At 43.6% G+C, this 16,143-nt stretch overlaps 1 protein-coding gene across 4 annotated transcripts in view; it reads left to right on the top strand.

The window, feature by feature from the left end:
• PLXNA1 (plexin A1) overlaps positions 1 to 11,910 on the top strand; it is a 529,295-nt gene extending 517,385 nt beyond the window's left edge. For all 4 annotated transcript variants that reach the window (XM_033926178.1, XM_033926177.1, XM_033926179.1 and 1 more), the window contains 3 exons: positions 33 to 245; positions 1,373 to 1,523; positions 11,330 to 11,910. In XM_033926178.1, coding sequence (XP_033782069.1) covers positions 33 to 245; positions 1,373 to 1,523; positions 11,330 to 11,425 — 460 coding nt within the window. In that variant the 3' untranslated portion in view covers positions 11,426 to 11,910. The remainder of the gene's footprint in view (positions 1 to 32; positions 246 to 1,372; positions 1,524 to 11,329) is intronic.
• Positions 11,911 to 16,143: the final 4,233 nt, after the last annotated feature.

Below are 16,143 nucleotides of genomic sequence, written 5' to 3'. Positions count from 1 at the left end.
TCTAGGTTGCTTTCTTTCTTTCTTTCTTTCAGTCTACCTCTGCGATTTTGGGTGAATGTGATTAAGAACCCCCAGTTTGTGTTTGACATTCACAAGAACAGTATTACCGATGCCTGCCTCTCGGTGGTGGCCCAGACCTTCATGGACTCCTGTTCAACATCAGAGCACAAACTGGGCAAGGACTCTCCCTCCAACAAACTGCTCTACGCCAAGGATATTCCCAACTACAAGAGCTGGGTGGAAAGGTGAGTGTCCCCTGTACAAAGATCATCACGGACTGACTAAACACGGGGGGGGGGGGGGGAGAATGTTGCATTTACTGGGCTCTGAGTGTTGACGGAACGGTTTTGAAGGTTAAAAACTGAAACTGAACAAAATATGGGGTTGTCCTGTGACCCTGATTTGCTGCACCCTCAGACTGTAATCTTATACCCACCGATACCAGCGGTCAACCCACAACTGTATGTGGCATTGGAACCGCTCACAGCTGACCCCAAATATTCAGGGGCTGGGCATGTCTGGCTGCAGGTATCGACAGTCATCTGGAAATTAACCTGGCACTGGCTGATGTTCATACTGGTACCTGGTTAACTTTAGTGCATACCCCCCACCCCCCACCCCTTTTACAAAACCGTAGCACAGTTTTTTTTGTGCCGGCTGCAGCAGTAACAGCTCCGAAGCTCATAGGAATTCTATGAGCGTCGGAGCTTTTCCTGCCACGGCCCGAACTAAAAAAAAAAATGCTACGTTTTTGTTAAAGGGGTGGAGGGGGGAATTAGCACACCCTTTTTGCTGTTGTGATCTCATGTGCTTTATATTGTTTGGACCAGTTCCTCTAACTGGGACTTGAGCCATCTGATGCAAATTTTAAAGTATGTCTCTTTCACTCATGCATTTGTTTCGGTTCTCTTTCTCTTTTTTTCTTTGCCTTCTTTTTGCCTTTTCTTTGTTAAATACTACTCCTTGTATTTTGATAGCTATATTTTGTTTGTTTTTTTAAGCTGCTTTGATATGGCTTGTGTGGTTTGTTGTTTCAAATTTTAAGAAACAAAGCTAAACGAGACATATAACCTATTGAGTTCCAAGTCAAGATAGAGCTGAATTGTTTGAGGAGATGAACAGACTCATGTGTGTATTTATTGAATTTGTATTTTAATGGCTGTGTGCTCACGAGTCTGCAATGTGTACTCGACTTCTCCAAGGATCCTAAAATGCTGTATTGTTACAGTATGTATGGGTTTTCTTTAGATTTAATGCTATTGTTTACATTGGCTTCCTTGCTAGTTTCAGAAAAACTTCCTGCCTGTAGGCAAGATCTCGTTCCAGTGTCTAACAGGCATCATTTTTCCTTTTCTTTTTCTGCTTGCTCTAGGTATTATGCTGATATCGCAAAAATGCCAGCAATCAGTGACCAGGATATGAGCGCCTACTTGGCAGAGCAGTCACGGTTACATCTTAGCCAGTTCAACAGCCTGAGTGCACTGCATGAGATTTACTCGTATATCACCAAGTATAGAGATGAGGTACTTGGAAAACCCTCTTTCTTTGTTGGGGGGTGGAGTGTCATCTTTGTAGAGTTTGACACACTGCTTTAACAAGCAGGGTTGTCAACAGAGAGAAGATAATCTTTCTGGAAATCTGAATTATGCTACCTTTCTGTCCCATTATCGATCAATATGAACCTTCAAGCCTAAGATTTCACAACATTGACATGTTTCTGTTGGGATGCATTGGCCAGTAAAGAGCCTCCTAGAGCAGCGAGGATCTGGAGAAGTTGAAGGAGATCCAGGGGAAAGCAACAAAATTGATTAGTGTCCTAAGCACCATCCCTTGCATTCTAGAAATGGGCTCCCCAAGTTGTGACTCTAATTTGGATTTTTCTGCCGATCTGGCTAGATACTATTCTATAAGGATCTGTGTCCAAATCCTCTTAACACAGTTCTCAGGGACCACCTGGCAAGTCGGGTTTTCAGGATATCCACAAGGAATGTGGATGGCAGAGACTTTGAAAACCCGACTGGCCAGGTGGTCCCTAAGGAATGGGTTGAATACCACCGCTCTAACGTGCAACCCAAAAGCGACTGTAGGTATGTGAGGAGCTTTGGCAGTTCAGAGGTGTTCCAAAGATTTACACACAGTGTTGTAGAATTTGGGAGCAGTGCGGCCAGGTTGTGTGCCAAGGATTTACATCAGATTTTAGGTGGTGTAAGGTCTCGTGTCCAAATTTGGCTGTTGAAATTTGCAGTAATATTTTGTTAAGAGCGTTCAGCCCAGAGCACACTTCCCCAGAAGCTAATTTTTAGCTCCATTTATTGAATCTGGACCTATGGAGAATACTTTTATCAAGTGGGTGCTAACATTTTCATGCTGATTATGCCAAATTCAAGGCAGTCTCGTGAGGTTGTCACGAGAACTCACGGAAGCCTTTTTCTGTAGTGAGGCAGGTGCGTAGGAGGATTGCTCCTACCCCAATTCACCGCTGGACCATTTGTTAATAGAAAACGCCCTACACGGGGTTCGCGGATATTTGACTTTCCATCTATTAAGGAATGTGTTTACAAATGATTCTTTGTATAGAGATATCACAAAAATAAAGCCTCAAATCTGTATCCGACCCACATTAAGAAATTGCTTTAGGACTACTGGCTTAATAGGATGATTAAACAAATATTTCCCCCAAACTTTTCAAAACTGCTTACAAATGCAAAAACCTTGCAATTGGAACTCCTCTATACTAGTTAAGTTTCAAGTTTATTAATATTTAGATTTACCGACCATCACAAGTATCTAGTCGGTTTACAATAATAAAAAGTAAAAAAAAAAATATTTAAAATATTAAAATTATGTATAAAAAATAAAAAGTTAAATAAAAATAGGGGGATTGAGATCAAAACATGGACTTGATTGCAATGGGTATGGGACAAAGGAAAGAAAGAGGAAGGGAGAGTTTTTTTTAAATACATGGTATAAATAAAAATAAAAGGAAAGGAAGAAGAGAAGGATAGAACAAGAGGAAAAAATGGGGTATCGCTTCCTGAAAGCGTTTTTATTTTCCCGTTTTTATTTGGGAACTCAGTTGGAATTTATATGTATTGTTAATTTCTTCTGAAATTTTTCCTCAAATACTCTATTTATATTGAGAAGTGAGCATATCATAACATCTTGGAAGATCAAATTATAGGACCTCTTATGATCTATATATCATTCCAAGTCCACATCCTGTATATTTCTATTCATAATCATTTATGCTCACTCCTCCTTCCCATCCATTAATTTTTTAATCAGATCAACTGTGCGTATTCAAAAATATCATTTAAAAAAAAAACACTTTGCCGTTGTCCTTATGACTGAATAAATTCACAAAAAAGGCAACACTTATCTTAAGTGGAATCAGCCACGGTCAACGCTGATCTGTACTAAAGTCTCCCAACGCTCTCCGAGTCCGGGCGTTTCAATCCACACCGGATATTCGGGGGATTTTAGGAACGCATTGCCTCTCACTATAATTGTTTGGAGGACTTATTCATTGTGGAAACTTCATTTAGACGCCGTGCCAAACACCCTGCATTTCTCTTGTGTCATAAGAGGTCCTATGAGCTGATCTTCCAACATGTAACCAGAGCTGAGATTGTGATGACCTAATGCCTCACTCTACCAATAAGAGCCAACGTCATCAGTGATGTCACAGTGGCCTGATTGTCCTATACTTGGCTCACATTTACTATATTTTGATTTCTAGAGTGGTGCAGTGGTTAAAGCTACATCCTCAGCACCCTGAGGTTGTGGGTTCAAACCCACGCTGCTCCTGGGCAAGTCACTCATTCCTCCATTGACTCAGGTACGTTAGATAGATTGTGAGCCCACCAGGACAACAGACAGGGGAAAATGTTTTGAGCGCCTGAATAAATTCATGTAAACTGTTCTGAACTCCCCTGGGAGAATGAACTGAATGAGATGGACCTTTGGTCTGACCCAGTAGGACACCTCTTACGTTCTATGTTTTTAGAAATGGTTTTAAAGGTGCGGAGAGGGTTGAAGCACCCTGACAGGACGGGGTGCTGTACCTGTCTCATTAGTTCACATGTTGTGAACTGGGCACCCTTTGTGATCTCAAACGCAGGCTACCCCCTCCTCTTCCTCGTCCCTGAAGCCCTGCGCTGCTTTGCCTTTTCTGAGGCTCTTAGGCGTGCCTTTCCTTATTCCCAAGGGAATTAATAAATTGCAGCTGCTCCTTTTGTTTGCTTTTGTTCATTTAAGACAATTACGACGAGCAAGACTGCTTCCTGTTTGCTGCAAAATGAGAGAGAATAATCTTTCTCGCTGTTCGGTGAAATAATGTGTTGTCATTGACTGTGAGTGGAAATCATAATTTATTTACATTTGTGTACTTCCATCTCTGTAATCACCGCACTGCCTCCTTCTAGCCTGTGACAGGCAGTTAGCTCTGGTGCACCGTCGCGGGCTTCTTTTGCCAGCGCTGCTTTCGAACAAGCCATAAGATAAAAAGGTCATTAATAATAGAAGAGGCAGGTTGTGAATCTTTGTGACACACACAAACTTTAAGGGGAAGATTCTCAGAACTAAAATGTGCCTTTTACATGCTCACTAAACCGGTGCTAGCATTTTAGCGGCAAATTATCAAAACGGCTTACCATGGTCTTTTCCGAGTTTCCTAGCAGTCTCCAATCCTGCCATGCAAATGTAGTACAATGAGGTTATTAATATTAAAATGAGCACTCCGAGCGATTCTCTAATACTGCTGAGTGATTCTCTAACCTCGCTCTGCCACTTTTGCGACTAAAATTTGCTAACATGTCTGAGCTGTCATAGCCTTAATTTCTGATCAGTGCCTGAGCGCTGATGGACTCAGGCACTGACAAGAAAGTAAGGTTTGACAACTCAGACCCCCCATGCAAATTAAAAGGGAAAAAAAAACCAACCAAAAAACAAATCGAAGATCGGCAGAAGAGATGACCCCTCTCTCCTGGCATGTCGCATAATCCCACAACACTACTACCCACCCTCCCACCCTGCAGCAGGAGAGATGCCCACTCCCTCCTACTGTCACCCAACCCCCCTGACAACTGTCCCCATGCCCCCAACGACCCCCCTCCCAGAAGGACATCTACCTGCTCTGGCTGGCAGGCCCTCCTCTTACAAAATGGTGGGCCTTCCCCTTCCCAGTGCATCCTGAGATGTGCCAGGGAGTGGCCTAAGGCCAGGCACTTAAGGCCTGGGACGAGGAGGGCCTGCCAGCTGGACCAGATAGAAACATAGAAACATAGAAAGATGACGGCAGATAAGGGCCATAGCCCATCAAGTCTGCCCACACTATTTACCCACCCTCTTAAATCTACTGACCCCCTAAAGAATAATTGTAATTATACTGTCACTCTACTTACCCGCTCATTCAGTCCTAGTGACCCTATCCCTTGGCATGACCTCGTAGGGATCCCACATAGGTATCCCATTTGTTCTTGAAGTCTGAGATGCTGCGTGCCTCGACCACCTGCACTGGAAGCTCGTTCCAATGCTCAATCACTCTCTCCGTGAAGAAGTACTTCCTGGTGTCTCCACGGAACTTCCCTCCCCTGAGCTTGAGCGGATGTCCTCTTGTGGTCGAGGGTCCCCTGAGAAGAAAGATATCATCTTCCACCTCTACCCGTCCCGTGATGTACTTAAATGTCTCAATCATGTCTCCCCTCTCCCTACGCTCCTCGAGAGTGTAGAGCTGCAATTTGCTCAGTCTTTCTTCGTACGGGAGACCCTTTAGCCCCGAGACCATCCTGGTAGCCATCCGCTGAACCGATTCAACTCTGAGCACATCCTTACGGTAATGCGGCCTCCAGAATTGAACACAGTATTCCAGATGCGGTCTCACCATGGCTCTGTACAGTGGCATCATGACTTCAGGTTTCCTGTTGACGAAGCTTCTCTTGATACAGCCTATCATTTGCCGTGCTTTAGATGCAGCCTTCTCCACTTGAGTGGATGCTTTCATGTCCGCACTGATGATTACTCCTAAGTCTCGTTCTGCCGTGGTCCTGGCTAAAGTTTCTCCATTCAGGGTGTAAGTTCTGCAAGGATTTCCGTTGCCGAGATGCATGACCTTACATTTCTTGGCATTGAAGCCCAGCTGCCAGATCAAGGACCAACTTTCTAAAGTACGCAGGTCTTGCTCCATAGCATCCTGAAGATTATAGCCGTTTACTACATTGCATAGTTTGGCGTCATCAGCGAATAAGGTTACCTTGCCTTGGAGCCCTTGAGTCAGATCCCTAATGAATATGTTGAAGAGGAGTGGGCCCAGGACCGAACCCTGTGGCACTCCGCTGGTCACCTCTGACATTTTAGAAAGGGTACCGTTGACCACCACCCTCTGAAGTCTGCCACTAAGCCAATCTTTAACCCATGCAGTTAGAGTCTCTCCTAATCCCATAGATTTCATCTTGTTCAGCAGCCTGCGGTGTGGGACGCTGTCAAACGCTTTGCTGAAGTCCAGGTACACGACGTCCAGGGACTCTCCTGAGTCTAGTCTTCTTGTTACCCAGTCAAAGAAGCTTATTAGATTGGACTGGCATGACCTACCCTTGGTGAATCCATGTTGGCTGGGATCCCGGAGATTTCCCTCGTTCAGGATCGTATCTACTTTATACTTAATTAGTGTTTCCATGAGTTTGCACGCTATTGAGGTGAGGCTTACCGGTCTATAGTTCGCAGCCTCAGCCTTGCAACCCTTTTTATGTAGAGGAACGACGTTGGCTGTTTTCCAGTCCAACGGAACTTTCCCCGTACTTAGTGAGAGATTGAAGAGCACTGCCAACGGTTCTGCCAGGACATCTCTCAATTCTCTGAGCACTATTGGGTGTAAATTGTCCGGTCCCATGGCCTTGTTTACCTTTAGCCTTGCCAGTTCGTTGTAGACGTCCCCAGGAGTGAACTCAAAGTTCTGAAACGGGTCATTCACGTCTTGTATTATCATCAACTGTGGTCCGTGTCCCGGTGCTTCGCAGGTGAAGACTGAGCAGAAATATTCATTTAGTAGTTCTGCTTTTTCTGAATCCACCACCGCGTAGTTTCCGTCCGGTTGTCTAAGGCGTACTATACCGTCTGTGTTCCTTTTCCTATCGCTGATATACCTAAAGAAGGATTTGTCCCCTTTTTTAATGTTTTTTGCCAGAGTTTCTTCCACTCGACGTTTGGCCTCCCTAACTGCTGTTTTGACCGCTGCCGATCTGGTCTTATATTCTACTTTAGTTTCTCTTCTCTGGGTGCGTTTGTAGGAAAGAAATGCTTTTTTCTTCTCCTTAATGAGGAGTGAGATCTCTTCAGTGAACCATTGGGGTTTGTTGTTTCTTTGCCGTTTATCTACTGATTTTATGTAGCGATTAGTTGCTTCGTGTATGGATGATTTCAGGTACGACCACATAGTTTCCACATTGCCGGTCTCTGCTTGGTCCTGTAACGTCTGATGAACGTGATCTCCCATACGTGCGAAGTCGGCGCCCCGAAAGTTGAGCACCTTTGTTTTTGTAATTGATTTAGGGGATCCTTCTTCCGACCGGACTTTGTGAATAAGGTAGGGAGGAGCAGGGGGGGGTCGTCGGGGGCATGAGTGGACGTTTGTGGTTTTTTTTTGGGGGGGGGAGATTGGTCGATAGTGGGAGGGAATGGGAATCCCTCCCTGCTAAGGGGGATGGTGGTTTTGTGGGTAGTAGTGTCGAGAGATTGTGCAGTGGGAGGGAGTGGGCATCTCTTCCACTGTCAGAGGTGGGTGTCCAAAGGTTGTGTGAACATGGCAGGAGAGATTGGACATCTCTCCTGCTGAGCTTCGATTTGGTGGTGTTTTTTTTTTTTTTTAATATGCTGTGTATTCTACGCATGCGTTGATCGCTATCACCAATGACTCAACTTAAGTAAATTTAGCGAGCCAACGTGAACATCCACAAACCTCATTTGCATGCGGGGTCCTTTAAGAATGATTCGCCTTTTTGAAATCGTTACAATAGGGACCTCGGATTTTATCATGAAGTTTAAAGAATCTTCCTGTGTGTGCTTTCTGACTCTAGGAGAGAGCTTATGATCTGGTTCAACACTGTACGTTCAGAAAGTTGACATTTTTTTGGACTGCAGAACAAATTAATTCTTCAGCTGTATTTGAAGGGGGCAATAGGGTCAGCTAAAGACTAGTTTGATCCCTTTTGGGTGGCACTGTGTTTCCAGGGCTTTTTATGTTTCTGGGAGTGCTGGAAAAAGTCTGCTGTGTGAAAACAGTGAATTGTGTTTGTATCTCTTTTATCTGTTAGGGATAAGGAGATGGAGAATTTTTATTTCATGTTGTCTCCCATGTTGTTCACGGGAATTTTTGTTTTATATGGGCTTGTCGTTATGAGAGCAAACGTTAAGCGTGCAGACTATTTGCAAAGACTGTGCATTATTATCGGCAAATGAAAAACACAAAGGGCCGGATTCTGCAAATGGCACCTACATCGGCAGCTGCCTAGAAAAAGGCCACCAGTCATGTGTCAATCACACTATGGCGCCGTTTGCAGAGTCACGGCTATCATTAAACATAGGCGCTAGCGATGTAGGCTAGGGTTCTGAAGGCCTATATTCCCGGAGCCTATGTTTGATGAGTATTATGTCTAAAGAGGTGCCTAGCGACACCTAAGGTCATTTCCGGCGTAAACTACGCCTAATATAACCTTAGGTGCTGTTAGGCGGCTCTGTGGACATGTTACAACATCTTTTTTTTGTAGGCACCTACATTTTTAAAATGACATTTTAATTGGTTTTAAACAACGTAGTCAATTACTGTGCCAATTAACACCAATTTCAACAATTAAGTTAGACGCTCGTAGGGCCACTGAGAAAATGAGCGCACGGACAACTCTGATCTTCATTTGGAGTGTTGCCTCCTTGCCTTTGAATACTTTGTCGAGAGCCTTCATTGAAAAGTGACCAAGTGCTATTCTGCAGAGTATTTCTTCCCTGCTAGTTGCTTCTTTGTTTACGAAAGAGCCCAGGAGACTGAAATCCTTTACAGCTTCTATTCTATCACCTTCGAGCTCAAAATCTTTATCTTTCATGGTCTTCATCTTGTTTATGTTCAGTTCTAATCCCATGTCATGACTTTCGGTTTTGACTTTTCCTTCGTTACCTTTACTGTTATACTATGGTCCATCTGAGATATCTTCAGTGGAGAGTTTAGGGGGTTTTTTTTGGTATGATATTGAGTTCCTCCACTCCTTCTTTTTGAATTTTGGAAAACAGAGGCCTACTTCCTCTGCGCAACAAGGACTGAATTTACATTGCTGTATTGCATGTGAGTCCCATGCATGTTCCAACCCAACTCCGCCTAAGCATCTGAGCAATCGCTCATACATTCTAGAAGCGTCGCTCACAGATTTTGCATGGTTGCCATATCTTTAAAAAGATATAGCGGAATTAGAAAAGGCACAGAGAAGGCAGACGAAAATGATAAAAGGGATGGGACGACTTCCCTATGAGAAGAGACTAAAACAGCTAGGGCTCTTCAGCTTGGAGAAGAGACGGCTCAGGGGTGAGATAATGATGGTCTATAAAATACTGCGTGGAGTGGATAGGGTAGATGTGAATTGCTTGTTTACTCTTTCCAAAAATAATAGGACTAGGGGGCATACAATGAAACTACTAACTAATAGATTTAAAACAAATCGGAGAAAATATTTCTTCACACAATGTGCAATTAAGCTCTGGAATTTGTTGCTGGAGAATCTGGTGAAATCAATGAGCGTAACAGGGTTTAAAAAAGGTTTGATTAATTTCCTAAAAGAGAAGTCCATAGGCCATTATTGAAATGGCTTGGGGAAATCCACTGCTTATTCCTAGAATAAGCAGCATAAAATCTGTTTTACTACTTGGGACCTGGGTTGGCCACTGTTGGAAACAGGATACTATGCTTGATGGATCTTCGGTCTGTCCCAGTAGGGCAATTGTTATGCTCACAAAAATGCTTGAAAATTTGGAAAAGTTTTGGGTTTTAGAACTTGTTGCTCACATACAACATTTTTTTTAACTTGTTGCTCACATGAGGAAAAAAACTTGCACGCACCCGGCTAATCCTTAGATGGAGCATTGCCCTCCAGGCCCTGTACACTTTCTGTGTATCCTCCAGTCGATGAGAAGCTCTAGGAAATGCATCCGTACTCTGTCCGAGCCCGAGAGGCTGGCCTGTTCAGAGAATGAGATCTTGATGCTGAAATGCCGTTGTCTGGCACGGTGTGTGCACCCTGCATAATTGTAGAGCTCTCCACTTCTACAGAGTTACTTAGGCCGCCTGGATCTCGGTGGGTTTTATGCTCTAGTGTTTGGTCAAATTGCTGCCTTTATCAAAAGAATAAAATGGAACCACCACTTGTTGCTTAGCAACAGAGCCAGGGGAGCAGGTTAGCCTTAGAAGAAAATGGAAGGGTGATCGTGGAACCTGTTGAATGCAAGCTCTCTGTACTAAGGACATGATTTTTTTTTTTTTAGGGGAAAGGGACAGTACCTTGTCTTTTGTGTACTGATTGTTTCAGTGGGTTTCTTTTAATAAGCCATTTATCTTGTTTAGTGCTTGTGGAGAGTTAACTTGACATATAGGAAGGGGTGCCTAGGCCCCTCTAGAACACATGTGATAAATGATTTTATGAAAGGACAGCGAGTCAGAGCTGGAGAAACCATCCCAATAAAACATTGGTAGCGCATGGCTGTTTACCCCGGTTTTCTTCTTTTTGGCTTAAATTGTTCTTTCCTGATGCATTGAGGTACTCAGTACATGAGAACATAAGCAATACCTCTGCTGGGTCAGACCTGAGGTCCATCATGCTCGGCAGCCTGCTTGCGCGGTGGCCCAACAGGTCCAGGACCTGTGCAGTAGCCCTCTATCTATACCTACTTGGTTCACCCTTCCGTTTCATTTACTCTGCCACAAATATACAATTTATCTAAGTTGCTTGCAAATCAGAATTTATTAGGGTTGAAATGGGAGGATGAAAACAGGTGAGTACGATTATACGAGAAAACGAATGCAAATCAAAATAAAGAAGTAAAATATAATTAATCAGGGAAGGACACACAAGATAGGGAGGGGCATGAGGGTAACTCTTGCTGCAAAGGGGAGGGGTAACATCAGTCAGGGTCAGAGGTAAACACATGTATGTAAAAATGACTATAAAGTTATCTCTGATTGTGTATCCCCCCACCTTTGAGACTCTAAGCAGGACAATACACAGAGAAAGTAGACTATCCAGTTGTTTCTTTCTTGTTTTTTCATGCTACTTTCTGTCTTCCTCCCTTCCTTTGGCAGATTTTAGCTGCTTTGGAGAAAGATGAACAAGCCCGGAGGCAGAGGCTACGGAGTAAGCTGGAACAGGTCATCGACACCATGGCTCTGAGCAGCTGAAGAGTGAGACGATTCCCTAACGAGAGGCCGTCAACAGGAGCAGCACCAGACACACAGCGCTTGGTCTGTCAACGTTCAAAATCTTCAAAAACCACAAACACTAAAGGTATCTATGTAAAAAGAGAGAGAGAGAGAGAAAAAGAACACATAGAATGGCTCAAGAAGTAATGCCGGAAACATGTTGCAGAACGGTTGTCGAGGACTGGAGTCGGCAGAAAGGAGGCTGTAAGGAAGCCCGTGCAGCAACTACAAAGGGCGCAGAAGCATGATTGGACCCCCATGATCATGTGACACCCTCTAGGTCACATGATAAAGGCTTGACAGGACTGCACTAACTTCTAAGCCAATTTTTCTTCTTCCTGTACTCAACCAGCCCCCTCCCCCACCTCTCTGGCCTTCTGCCACTAGTGTTACTGCTGTATTTGCACAATTTACATGAAATAGGGTTTTTAAGTAAAAAACAAAAAAAGTTAACAAAAAAAAAAGGATGTTAAAAAAAAGTGTTTTCAATATTTTAAACCAAGAAATGAACGGAGAGACTGCTAAGTGAAGAAAATGCTTTGATATTTCATCAACGTTTTGTGCCATGTTTCATTTCAACGTTGTTTAGTGCAAAAGAATGATAGTTTTGTTTAAAGATATGCTATAATTTAAATGCTCCGTGCCTGACGAGTAAAGGATTTCAGGAAAGAGAGTGGTGCGGAAGGGAGGGAGACTGTAAGATTGGGCCCTGGAGATATTTATTGAGGCGTTCTGGTGTAGTGACAGTGAATTCAGCAGTTGTTTCGTTTTTGGTTTTGTTTTTTTATTGGACCTCTTATTTGGATTTTAGACTATCTATCTGTCTCTACCTCGCTCTCTATCCATATAGAGATGGATACAAACAATGAAGGAAGCACATTTCCCCCCTCCCCTCCTTGTTAATCCCATTGTGTTTCTTGATAAAGGGAGTTGATATGGCATTGTGTAAGTATAACCCACCAGGTTTTGCATTGTCAACGGCTTAAATTGGTCAATTGTGTGGCCTTGAAGAGACCGTTATCAGTCTGTTGAACAGCTGCCTTTACCCATCTCCCACAGGCAAATTGCTGCACCTTGGATGTTGTGCTGGGAAATATTGTTTAAAAGCCACTAATTCTATGTTATTCTCAATATTTGTGCCCGTGTTTAAACATTTAAAGCCCGAGTCTCATTCTGTGCCTGATGGGTGGAGGGGAGTCTTGATGAATTGGGCTCTTAACGTACCTGACCTGTGGATTTTTAGCTCTTGGCTGTGTCTCTGACTTGTGACTCCGGTGCTAGCGATGTTCTGCCTGCCGCTTTGAGGTTTACATCCATTGTTCCCCCCACGTTCTGCACAGACACCCTTAGCAAGCTGGCTCTATGAAAGAGCTCATGCTGAGGCTGTTGATTTGTCCCTGTTGGACTCTGCCAGTAAATATGTCTCCAGCCCTGCTTGGTGCCATGTTAATGGAGGAAAAGTAAGGTTCGGTGCTGTGAGCATTCACCTGCAACTCGCTGGTGCTTCTTTCCAGATTCGTTTCTGTCTCAGCTTCCATAGCCTAGAAAAATCATAGAAAACAGAATAGGGTGGATTAGCAGGCTGTGGCCTACCAATCTTTTCTACCATATAGCATCTGCACTTAGGTAGCTTGGGAGGGAGGAGAAGGCAGGGGTGAGGTTGGCTTTTTTGCTCCCCCCCCCCTCTCCAATAGAAAATTGTTCCACTGCCCCTGAGTAGAAAAATGTTTTCACATAGCTGTTGACACAGTTGATCAACACCTGGCTCCCTCCATCTACCCTTGGTTGTTATCTGAGCACCACCATCACAGCTCTTCTGGCACTGGTTGGCTGAATGAGAACCAGATTAAATCTCATGGTCTGCCCAGTGCTGAGTGAATGGCTTTCTTCCAGAGTGCAGCATTATGTTAGAATTTTACTTTGTTAAGTCTTAGTAACTAAGGTCTCTTTGAACCCTGCCATCGTGCCCATACACATGGAAAAATCTGACTTTCTCTTTTTTTCTGTCATTCTTCTCTGGAAAAGGCTGATGTAATCCGGGCTTTTAAGTTCCTGAACTGTTCAGGCATTTAGGATTAGGAGAAGCCTCTTTAAAGTGGAGCTAATGCACTTGCTGGAGGCTTTCAATCTGAGTGTTAGCAAAACTAAACTAAACCTTAGGCTTATATATCGCATCTTCTCTATAAACAATAGAGTTCGGCACAGTTTACAAAAATTAGCAAAGAGAACAAATACAATGTGATTTTGGAATAGTAAGAGGAGAAGCGGAATTTACAACTTTGACAATAGCCAAGTTTTCAGATGTTTTCAAAATAGTTGGAAAGAGCCCAGATTGCGCAGTTGAACAGGAAGATTATTCCAAAACTCAGTAATTTTGAAAAGTAGAGACTTCCCTAGTATGCCAATGTAGATAATGCCTTTCGGCGTAGGACAAGACAATTTGAATTTCTGAGTAATCTCAGATCTTGCAGAATTCTAAGACAGAGGCATTAAAGGAGAGAAGTTGCCATGCAAGATCTTAAATGTTAAGCAGGCACATTTGAAATAAACCCTAGAAATTATTGGAACCCAATTAAGTTTTTGCAAAAGCAGAGAGACATGATCAAATTTACGTTTTTGCAAAGATCAGCCTATCTGCAGTATTCTGGATCAATTGAAGTCTTTGGAGGCTTTTCTTGGATGTCTGTGTGGACCGATGCCCTAGAAAGTGAAGTTTTCTCACATTTTCATTATGCAGATTATCATTCAGAGGAGGTCCCTGGCATTTCAGACCCTTTCTTCCTTCAGTGGTTTACAAGGATCTAGATCTGAACTGTGAGAGGGCAAGGAATCGAGGTACCCTTTCTCCTTTCCCTCGCTCCCATCCCACTCTACTGATCCAAGCAGGTCAGTCCTTAGCCTCCCAATGGAGTAGTGTAGCCAGTGGGTGTTAAAGAGCAGACACAGGGTACATTCCTGTGTTTCAAGGTCAGGGAGAAGACACACTGGTATTGTAGAGGGATGTAATATGAGGCTCTGAATGGTGAAAGAGTAGAATTCCAGGGTATATACAGCAGATTACAGAAAATCAAAGCTTTACAAAGGGACCTGAACAAACTAGAAGAGTGGGCGGCAAGATGGCAGATGAAGTTTAGTGTCGGAAACAGAAACCCGAAGTACAGCTATACGATGGGAGGGCTGGTAATGGGTGAAAGTACCCAAGAAAAGGACTTGGGGGTAATAGTGGACAACATAATGAAGCCGTCGGCACAGTGCGCAGCGGCCTCTAAGAAGGCAAATAGAATGCTGGGTATTATCAAAAAGGCATTACAACAAGATCGTAAGAGGTCATCCTGCCGTTGTATCGGACAATGGTGCGCCCGCATCTGGAGTACTGTGTCCAATATTGGTCACCGTACCTTAAGAAGGATATGGCGATACTCAAGAGGGTTCAGAAAAGAGCGACGCGATTGATAAGAGGTATGGAAAACCTTTCATATGCTGAAAGATTAGAGAAACTGAGGCTCTTTTCCCTGGAAAAGCGGAGACTTAGAGGGGACATGATAGAGACTTTCAAGATCATGAAAGGCATAGAGAAAGTGGAGAGGGACAGATTCTTCAAGCTTTCAGAAACCACAAGAACGAGAGGGCATGCAGAAAAATTAAGAGGGAACAGATTCAGAACCAATGCTAGGAAGTTCTTCTTCACCCAAAGGGTGGTGGGTGCCTGGAATGCGCTTCCAGAGGGTGTGATAGGACAGAGTACGGTATTGGGGTTCAAGAAGGGATTGGATGAATTCCTGAAGAAAAAAGGGATAGAAGGGTATAGATAGAGATCACTATACAGATCCTGGACCTGATGGGCCACCGCGTGAGTGGACTGCTGGGCAGGATGAACCCCTGGTCTGATCCAGCAGAGGCAGTTCTTATGTTCAATGAGTTTTGGACACCCTATGCTTGTCCCTTTCATCTCTGCGTGATAGGAATCCTCTGGACTGGTTATTCCAGGCCTCGTCTAGCAAAGACACTTAGATCTCAGAGTTTCTCTTTCTGAAGCCCTTGTGTTTCGCAATTGCAATTCTGTTTCTGTGTTGGCACAATTGCTCTCTTTCCTAGGGAGAAGGATTGAGAGCCACAGAGATTGATTCTGTTTAACGAGGAACTGCAGGTAGAAATGATTCCAGAGACACTGCAGTAGACTGGACTGATTTACTAGTGGTTCCCAGTGAGGAAAAACAAGATCTTTAGGTGTACCAAATGTTCCACTCTTAAGTCATTGTATATGTGCACATCTGTGTCTCTGTTTACATGTAATTTATTTTCTTTTTTAAATGTTGTTTTATTTCTATTTATTACCTTTTCAGAGACTGCTCAGAAGATTAGCTATTTCTAGCTAGGGGAAGCCCATGAAGGTACCAGTAGGATTCGGTAATATTCTAGTGCTTAACACCTGTGCAATGAAACCTTAGGAAAAAAATTACCATTTTTATAGGCATGTTAAAAACATAACCTAATGTGCTCTGGAGAAAGTCTTTTGTACCAAGAGCTTGGTAAAACTGGCCCCCAGCGCCTAGGCCTCAGAATTAACACGACATTAACACAGTGAAATGCTCATCGCCAGCCAGTGAATATATAACTGTGAATTTTCAACCCCTAAAGCATTAATCAGAAAGGCCCAGTATCTGCCATATCTGCCTTTGACAATGAAGCAGTGACTG

The sequence above is a fragment of the Geotrypetes seraphini genome, chromosome 17, assembly GCF_902459505.1.
Source record: "Geotrypetes seraphini chromosome 17, aGeoSer1.1, whole genome shotgun sequence".
NCBI lineage: Eukaryota > Metazoa > Chordata > Amphibia > Gymnophiona > Dermophiidae > Geotrypetes > Geotrypetes seraphini.
The sequence above is the reverse complement of the archived record's forward strand: the minus strand, read 5'-3'. Positions and strand labels throughout refer to the sequence as shown.